The sequence below is a fragment of the Hippocampus bargibanti genome, linkage group LG19, assembly GCF_051943395.1.
Source record: "Hippocampus bargibanti isolate YZ-2025 linkage group LG19, ASM5194339v1, whole genome shotgun sequence".
In the NCBI taxonomy this organism is placed as follows: domain Eukaryota; kingdom Metazoa; phylum Chordata; class Actinopteri; order Syngnathiformes; family Syngnathidae; genus Hippocampus; species Hippocampus bargibanti.
In genome coordinates, this window is record NC_142752.1 from 1,922,159 (window position 1) to 1,932,270 (window position 10,112).

Consider the following 10,112-nt stretch of genomic DNA (forward strand, 5'->3'; position numbering starts at 1 on the left):
GTGTTATCAAATACTGTTTTGTGTATGCATACGGCGTGTATCGTCGCAAGATGGTCGTGTAAGAAATTGCAGAAAATTGCACTATTTATTTTTTTTTTAAATTTTTTTACCATTTGGAACCATTACCCGCACTGTGCATTGTGCTGCGTTTAGGGAGGTCGGATTTTTGGGTACTACCTCAAAACCCAACCAGCGAATTGGCCCCAATGAAAAAAAAGGCCATCGTAACAATAACAATACCAATCCCAATATATATAATAATATAATAATATAATATATTATTATATATAATAATATATATATATATATATATATATATATATATATATATATATATATATATATATATATATAAAATAGGTATTTTGTTTGGTGAATTTTATAAAAAAAAAATATGTAATAAAAGTTCTGTAAACAGTTAATTAGCTGAAAACACTCACGTTTAAGGTGAGAGGCGGTATAAGATTCGCCCCTATCGGCAAAATCGTGAATGTATTTGTGTTTTTCGGGAGGTAGAGTGTCTGGAGAAAACCCACGCACAAGTTCTTTGGAGAAATATGCAAAGTTTTATAGCGGATTTAAATCCCCCAACATCAGAAGTGCAAGGCGGATGTGCAAACCGCTAGCATAACGCCCAACTGCAAACAGAATCGCCGCTATTGTCCTTTAAAGCCACTGAAACCTCCCAAACAAATGCCACCATTATCACTTCGTTGGTGTAAAATCCTGTTACGATTGTGCTCAGGAAAAATAAATAAATTAAATTAAATTAAATAAAATTAAAATACGTGTGCAGTTCTTTGCAAGGGTTTCTCCATTTCATGTAACGCTAATTTGGCTGGCACCTTTTTGAAGTGCTTTGCAATGTCCAGATGTAAATGAAAGCAGAGAGGAATGTGATAAGCTAATGATGTCTCTCGGGAAGCTAACGAATTTAATCAAGGGATAAACATATCTGCATCTGGAAGATGACTCCCCCCCCCCCCCTCTGCATCCCCCCTTAACACAGTCGGGAGTGCTGCAGACGGACATTTTTATGTGCACGTCGAGTTCTGGTGTATCTGCAGTTTTATCAAGGTGCAAGGAAGCATGCAGAGTAAATATGCCACGCCAAAGCTCTCCAAGCACGGGAAAGAACGGGAATTTCCACTGTAATTACACAAAGATTATTGACTAAGGGGGGAAAAAAAGGAAAGGATTTGTGACATATGGTTCTCACATTTAAAACGCTGTCACTCAAAATATTGCGACTATTGCGATACATTGAGATTAGATTGGATTAGCGTTTATTAGTCTCACAGTGGAGAAATGTACATTTCACAGCAGCAAAAGAAAGAGAAAAGGAAAGGAAGAAGTAGAAAAACAAAATACGGGAGCTGATGTCAAGGCAGCCACTCTCGCGGTGCCATCTTGAAGTAACAAAAACAAAAAAAAACATTGAGAATGGATTAGCCTTTATTAGTCGCGTAGTCGAAAAATTGACATTTCACAGCCGCAAAGTGAAGAAAGTAAGAGAAAAGGAAAAGAAAAAATAGAAAAAAAACAAAATATAGGAGCCGCTGTAAAGGCTGCCAATCTTGCGGCGCCATTTTCAAGTCAAAAAAAAAAAAAAAACTATTGGCATTGGAATGGATTAACCTTTTTTAGTCTTGCAGTGGAGAAATGGACATTTCACCAGCAAAGTGAATAAATTAAGCGAAAAGAAAAGGAAGAAGTAGAAAAACAAAATACAGGAGCTGTTGTAAAGGCAGCCACTCTCGCGGTGCCATCTTGAAGTAAAAAAATAAACAAAAAAACATTGAGATTGGATTGGATAAGCCTTTATTAGTCTTGCTGTGGAAAAACTGACATTTCACAGCAGCAAAGTGACGAAAGTAAGAGAAAAGAAAAGGAAGAAGTAGAAAAACAAAATATAGGCGCTGCTGTAGAGGCAGCCACTCTCGCGGCGCCATCTTGAAGTCAATACAAAACCAAAAAACAAAATAATATGACAACATAAAGACAGTAATTAAATTTTAAGCACTTTTTCGCACCATTGTAGTTGTATGAACCAGTTCTATATGAAATAGGAGAGCATCCTTTTCACCAGTGGATCAGGGACATAATGGTGGAATGTGCACATCCACTACAAGCTAAATGTTGAAAGCAAACACAAAGCTCTAGCATCCATTGACGTCATCACGTCATCATATTTCCTGTCCCATGTACTGTAAATCCGCTTCAATTCCAAGATGCGGCTCAATCAAAATCAATGGACTGTATATGTTTTTTTTTTTTTTTTTTTTTTTTTTTTTTACAGACACCGTCCAGATCATAATGGCCCACTGCAAACTGTCCGTCAAAATAAAAATAAAACTAGACTCTTTCCTCTAAATGTATGCCATCAATTATTCATGCAGGGAAACAGAATCGCCATTTCGGGCAAGGAATTGAATTTAGACTACAGCCGCGACTGCCATGCGTGACAGCTGATAGTCAACCACGACAGGCAAACACCCCCGAAATTGTCACAAGATCAAAAAATCCGATTTCCGAGGCTATGTTGGAAAAATACAGGATATCGGGGGATTCCATTTTTTATATGAATTTAAAATAGGAAGTGTGATTTGTCGCTGCAGTATAATAATAATAATAATAATAATAATAATAATAACAAGAGGTAAAGCTACACAGAAAATTCCATTTTAAATAGGTGGCTTTTGAGATGGGATTTGAGGGTGGGAAGAGAATCAATGTTACGAATGTGATTTCCAGAGTTTGGGGGCAGAGCGCAGAACTAGTTATTTATTAATTTGTCGTGCAAAATATGACATATATGTGGAGGACATGAAACGTTTTAATGGCATCCCAAAATTCATAATGGCCCCTTGAGACGAAACCGTAACTACAATGTGGCCCGCGGCTAAAATAAACACGTTTGACACCATTGCTTTAAGTTATAAACTGGAACAAATGACAATGTGGTTTAGTGGTGAGAGACGCACGAATTTCTGCAGTGTGGGGGCACGTGAGGAGGTGGAGCACGGCTATTACGAGGCTGTTGGGGGTTTTGCATTCTTTATTCTGTAGAGGGGAGGGACGGTCGGGGGAGAGAGAGAGAGAGACAGAAAAGAGAGAGGGAGGGAGAGGCGCGAGGCGGAGCGCGCACGTCGCACTCTCAACCGGATTGCATCTAAGAAAACAACTCCAGGGTAGGAAAAGGAAGTCTTGCCGAGAAACACCAAAGTGCAAGTTGACCCCCCTTCCCCCTTTCCACTCCGCGAGTGTGCACGGGTACAGACGTCATGGCCCGTCACAAAGCAGACGACGGAGACTTCCACGCGTGGGTTGTGCTTGAGCGGACGGGGAGCAGTGGGAACCGCGATCGTCGCCCTGCGTTCTGTCTCCGTTGAGTTCAAACGGACAAAACAATCGTCAGTATCAAGGCGGGCGGCGTCGAAAATGCCGCTTGGAGGCTCCATCGGATCACCCTGACTCCGGCGCTACCAGGACCTTTTTTTTTACGCACGAGCATCCAGCAGCGTCGCTTGTGACCAGGCAGAAAAGTTCAACGCGACAGAAGGAGAAAGACTCGTCAAAGGTAATGTGGGTGTCAGGGATGACGGGGATTGACGGTTTGATCGTTTAACTTGAACTAACGCTCCAGAGTGCGTTTCGTGAGGATCTCTCCCTGGGAAAAATGACAAAATATAACCTCCACCCTCACCCCCCGATTGAAACGAATTAAAAAATCGCCAGCGCTCCCGTGGTGATGACACTCTCGATGCACCTCACGCCTTTTCAAAGCGCTCTTGGAAATCTTCCATCCGAATGAACGCCGCTCACTGGGCGACCTTTCAAATATGCCTGATCTGCCTCTTATCGCGGCTTAAATACCTTGAGCGTTTTTCAACTTTTAATTGCGTTTCTCTACACCCCCCCTCCTGTAAATCCACTTCTAATCCGATTGTCCCCACCACGTATCGCAACGTTCATCTGGAGGTGCTCGCTCGCCTGGAAATTTAATAACATGGGGATAGAACATTGATGGGAGGTAATAGACTGCTGTGTGTGTGTGTGTGTGTGTGGGCGTGCGTGCGTGCGTGTGTATGTGAGTGTGTGTGTGTGTGTGTGTGTGTGTGCGTGTGTGTGTATACATGTGTACAAGTGTTTATGTATGTATGGTTATGCATGCGTGTGTATGTGTGTCGATCTATCGATATATCAATCTATCGATCTATCGATCTATCTACCTGTAGATCTATCGACCTATCGATCCATCGATATATCAATGTATCGATTTATCGATCTATCGATCTATCTACCTGTCAATCTACCTATCTACTTACCCATCTATCTACCTACCTGTCTATCTGTCTGTTCTGTCTGTTCACACAGTATATATATATATATATATATATATATATATATATATATATATATATATATATATATATATATATATATATATATATATATATATATATATCCAACACTACATCCATTCGTCTGTCAAAGTTGCGCTTCCTTGTTCTGCTTTAAAAATATTTGTTTTTTTTTTTAATGATTCCAGCAACAATATGGATGCAATTGCCTAGCGCTGCTGCGGTAGCACGTTTTATCGCTTCTCGCGGTTGCTTTCTCTCCCCACTGCTCATTTGATTAAATGTAGTAGCTCTTTCCATTTCGAAAAAGTGGATCACAGATGTGTGTGGAAGATTTTTTTTTTCTAAAAAAAAAAAAACAGTCATGCAGTCATTTCGCTCTCGGGGAATTTCACCATAATTATGTTTGTGTTATCCATCAATGACTCTCGGTGGAGATTCGGCAAAGTCGAAAGCACACAAGGACAACCGGAATCGTTCAATCGTATACGTTGGAGAGAGAATGTTTGATGAGTCATAAAAGTTAGAAGAATGGATCCGTGGCCCTCGGCCATGCGGTGGCCTTGTGTTTGACTTGAAACCTCCCCGCTGTGAAAAATAGCTTCGGATTGATCATTTATTACAGGAGGAAATAGTACATTATTTGGTAACCTATTCCGTTAGACAAGTTCCGTATGTCAACAGAGTGAGAGGTGGTACATAGAAGTGTGTATGCTTGGATTGGATGTGCCTTTATTCGTCTCTCAGTGGAGAAAGTTATGTTTTAATAATAATAATATATAATAATAACAACAACAATAATAAATAATAATAATAATAATAATACATTTTATTTTAAGCGCCTTTCAAAGCTGTAAAGGCAGCCACTCTCGTGGCGCCATCTTGAAGTAAAAAAAAAAAACACCAAAAAAAACGAAATAACAAATTCTATGACAACACAAAGACACAGCGCTTGCTGTACCCTCTTTGTGACATGAAGCAGTTCTAGATGAAATAGGAGAGGATCAAGGTTTCTGTTTGTCATTGGTCTTTGTTTCAGAATCAGAATTAGAATAATCTTTGTTGCCAAATATGTAGAACACACAAGGAATTTGTTTCAGGTAGAACACGCTGCACTAGTATCATCATGCTGCTGTACTGCAAATTTCCCCATTGCGGGACAAATAAAGGTTTTGTGATTCTGATTCTGATAAAATTGCAAAGAGGCACGATACAGTTCTATTTGGGTTGCTCTGTACGTGACATTTCATGATTACGACCCTTAAAGTTTGACGACTATGGGCTCAGCATAATAATAACAGATCATAAGAGGGGCTTAGGCCACTGGCAAAAACATCCCCACATTTACTCAGAATCTGTTCTAGCCGAAAAAAACGAGCACTGCATCTATTTTTCCATCCACGCAAGGTCTGTAGACAGTAACTCTTCCTGAACGTGGCGTTATAAAACCAAGCAGGACTGATGTTTCTGCCAAACTGCAAATCCAAAGTGTGTGTTTGTACGTGCCTGTGCGCCGTTGTTGGTCTCTGTTGCCTCTCTTGACAGAGTGTGAAGGGGACAAAACCCCCCTTTATGTCTGCGATACCGGATATGCAAGCGCTGTTGTGAATATTTATCAGACGCTTAAACTTTCTTTTGCCAATCAGACTGAGCGCACGGCGACACGGTGTTTGCGGTGTCATAACAGCGTCGGTTTTACGAAAGGAAGGCGTTGGTATTCCTGCGTTCGTGCTTGAGAGGAAGAAAGGGGGGTGGACGTGGTGGTGTTGTGCAGAGAGCGTGGCGGGGGATGGGGGCGGTGGGGGGAGTGTGCAGGCCACCCTGAAAATACTAGCCTTTCTTTGTTTTCCCACAGGTCTCTGATTCCAAATGTCACCCTGTTCGGATTCCGCCCCGGTTGGGGAACAGTGGCAGCGTGTGACGGACAGGCCGGTGGAGACGCTAGCGGCTCGCGGACTCGCGGTTTCTAACCGGCCCTTTGTGAGCTCCAAGGTGGTCTGACGTCTCGGCATGGATGGAGTCAGTCAAAGGACCCAATGAGACCGTTGCTCTTCAGTCGAGGACGAGCGTTGATTGGACTACGATGTGTTCTTGACCGTTCACCGGCAGACGACAGGATGACCAGATTCCCCGTGGTGGACTTCTTTTTAAAAATGGCGTATTAGCCGGATTATTCCACTATTTACTTGTAGTTTTTTTCTTAGTTCCCCTCCTTTCTGGGTATTTTAATTTTTCTTCCCTTCCTTCTTTTTAATTTTCAACGATGGAGTTTCCGACGGGACCATGGAATAAGGATTGGACTTCATTCTTCCAATGTTGGTTGACTGTCATCCTAAGCCTTCAGATGCAATTCAGCCCAGGTGCCTCTTGCCCAGAAGAGTGTCGCTGCGACAAATTATTTGTGTACTGCAACGAGCGCAGCCTGACATCTGTTCCGCTGGGGATACAGGAAGGCTACAATGTCCTTTACCTTCACAACAACCAGATCAACAACGCCGGTTTTCCCTTGGAACTTCACAATCTGGCTTCTGTGGAGACGGTGTATCTTTACGGGAACCAGCTGGATGAGTTTCCCATCAATTTGCCCAAAAACACCCGAGTACTGCATCTCCAGGAGAACAATATTCAAACCATCTCCAGGGCAGCCCTGGCGCAGCTGACTCGACTGGAGGAGTTGCACCTGGATGACAACTCCATTTCCACCGTGGGGGTGGAAGAAGGGGCCTTCAGGGAGGCCGTCAGTCTTAAACTCCTCTTCCTCACCAAGAACCACTTAAGCAGCGTTCCCATCGGCCTACCCGAGGACTTGACGGAACTGCGACTGGACGAGAATCGAATTGCTAACATTGCAGAGGAGGCCTTCCAGAATGTGACGCGGCTGCAGCGCCTCCTGCTGGACGGGAACCTGCTGACGGATGAGGGCATCGCGCCGGGAACTTTCCAGGAACTGGCCAGCCTCCGAGAACTGGCGTTGGCCCGCAACTCGCTCACCTTCCCGCCTCCGCTTTTACCGAGTCAGTCGCTGCTCAAACTCAGCCTGCAGGAGAACCAGATCGACCAGATCCCGGTAGCGGCGTTTACGGACTTAAATAGACTGGAGAAGTTGGATATTTCCAGCAACCAGCTTCAGACTCTCACGCAGGGGGTATTTGACAGTCTGTCAAGCTTACGGCATCTCATTGTGCGAAATAACCCCTGGCGCTGTGACTGCGCGGTCAAGTGGGTGGTGGTCTGGCTCAAGTCCTTGCCGTCCACCGTCAATGCCCGAGGTTTCGTGTGTCAGAGTCCAGACAGGGTGCGCGGGATGGCGATCCGTGAGCTCACCTTGGATATAATCGAATGTCCGGTCGACGCCGACCAGCCTCCGTGGCCTACACTTCGCTCTACGCCTCCCCCTCCTCCCACCACCACCTCGGCGACCACCGCCATGTCCACCCTAGCGACCTCTCCCATCCCTGACGATTCATACTCGCCCTCTCCTCCCATGCCCCCGATCTATCATAATCCTCCCGGGCCCCTGCCTCCATACGAGGACCCGCTTCAGATTTCCTTCCACGTGGTTAACTCTTCGAATATCGAAGTGAGCTGGGCTTCCTATTTCACCGTCACAGCTTACAAAGTCACTTGGGTTAAACGAAGCCAAAGCCAGATCAACGAAGGGATGCGGGAACGGACGGTGAGCGGGGCGCAGCGGCATATCAGCCTCAGCCACCTGGAACCCCGGTCCGTGTACCGCATCTGCGTGCACGTTTTGGACTCCCATAATTCCTACAGGCCCGGGGAGGATACAATTTGCACCGAGGCCAGGACCAAGTCAGCCTCGCCAACCAAGTCTCCAGGTTCGGGGCAAACCCCCAAGGAGAGCGTCAATTCCACCTTGCTAATGGCCGGCATCATCGGCGGTGCCGTGCTGATCGTCTTGGTCACGCTACTCAGCCTGTTTTGTTGGCACATGCACCGCAAATCCCGGTCGTCTTCGACCAAGTGGAAATACAACCGAGGCCGCAGAAAAGACGACTACTGCGAAGCCGGGACCAAGAAGGATAACTCCATTCTTGAAATGACCGAAACCAGTTTCCAGATTGTGGCGCTGAACAACGAGCAGCTGCTCAAGGGGGATTTCCGTATTCAGCCCATCTACACCCCCAACGGGGGGATTGGATTTAGGGACTGTCACCTCAGTAACAATAGCTTAGCTTACTGCAAGAGCAGCAACGTGCCCAGTACAGAGTTTTGCCACACGTGATACCGGGGGCGGGTATTGCGGGGGTGCACCCATAAACTCCAGAGGTGATTGACAATGCACACAGACAACATTTGCGTGGACAATAGCAGAAAACATACCCCTATACCCCCCCCCCCCCCCCCCCCGTTTGTGACATATAACTGTACAATAACTGTTGATGATGTAATTTATACTGTGGATAATAGCGTGGAAATCTCTGCTATCTTTTTTATGAATAGAAAAAAGGCTATCAAAGTGTTTATTTTGTGTTTTTCTTTTCTAAACAGCAGGGTTGGGGATGTTGTTTTGATGGTCAATACTGTACATGAACACAAGTTTGTACAATCACGGCACCCTGGTGGGCGTCGCTTCCGGCGGATGCCGTCGGCGCTACCAGGGGCTGGGATCCTTTGCTAACCACGGGAAAATCCAAATAAATTGCCTTTCTGTGCGCTTTTCAGACGTAAAAGCCTCCCACGTATGTCATCCAAATGGTCGTACGCGCAGATAGGACGCCAATTGGCGGGTAGGAGATAAAGATCACCACCCGTTAGCATGTCGGAGAAACTGAAGTGCACTTTTCCGAAACGGTCGTAGCGCTTGCTCGTATGGATGAGGGTGTGATCAGATGATTTCCCCATGCAGAGAAATCCCAAAAGTGCCTTTAACTCGAAAATGGTCTATTTGTTTATAGCCGAATCAAGATGAACCTTGGTTTGAAAGACACTTTTTGGAAAAAAAATGGATTTGTCATCTTTCCGCACACAATTATGTGGGAGCGACTTGATTAACGCGAACATAAAAAGCAAAGAAGAATGATTGCCCTCGACGGAGTGCTTGAATGTGCTGAGTCTTAACAGATTGTGACCCCCCCCCGCCCTACCCCATCCCGGCTCCACACACTGTTCACCACCCCCCTGAGGCCACAAGGGGGCGTGTTTCCCCCCCAATCGTGCAGAACGGAGAGCGTGAAGCAGACAAAGGCACATATTTCACTTGACCCCTCCCCCCCCCCCCAACTACTTCGGACCCCCACCCATATATCATTACTCCGCGTTGTGATTGCGTTTATTGCTCATTGGGGTTTCTTAACTCATTCACTGCCATTCACGAATTTATTCGGGAATTCAAAAAAATGACGAATTAGTTAAGGTTGTGTTTTTTTATTCTTGCTTGGGTGCCGATAAAGCGCTGGCCAGACCTCTGGCAATGTTTTTTTTTTCCTTTCCACAAGGGAGCAGCATTTCCCTTTTGTCCATGTTAGCGCTTTGTTCCAGCTTTAGCTGTTGTTAAAGCGCTATATAAACCGATATGTATGTATAGAATGCTAGCTATTAGCTATCTTGCTGGCTACCTAGCTAGCTTGCTATTTGCTGTCTATTAGCTATTTGGCTGGCTATCCATCTGGCTACCTGCCTAACTATCTAGCTAGCTATCTATTAGCTATCTAGCTATCTAGCTAGCTAGCTATTAGCCAGCTGGTTAACTTGCTATCTATTTGAGTTACTTCCGGGTTCAGTGAA

General features: G+C 44.8%; 1 protein-coding gene across 1 annotated transcript; it reads left to right on the forward strand.

Annotated features, from left to right (window-relative positions):
- Positions 1–3,132: 3,132 nt before the first annotated feature.
- Positions 3,133–9,058, forward strand: flrt2 (fibronectin leucine rich transmembrane protein 2). The gene is made up of 2 exons (XM_089022294.1): positions 3,133–3,580; positions 6,220–9,058. The coding sequence occupies exon 2, from the start codon at positions 6,628–6,630 to the stop codon at positions 8,608–8,610; it is 1,983 nt and encodes a 660-aa protein (XP_088878420.1). The 5' UTR covers positions 3,133–3,580; positions 6,220–6,627; the 3' UTR covers positions 8,611–9,058.
- Positions 9,059–10,112: the final 1,054 nt, after the last annotated feature.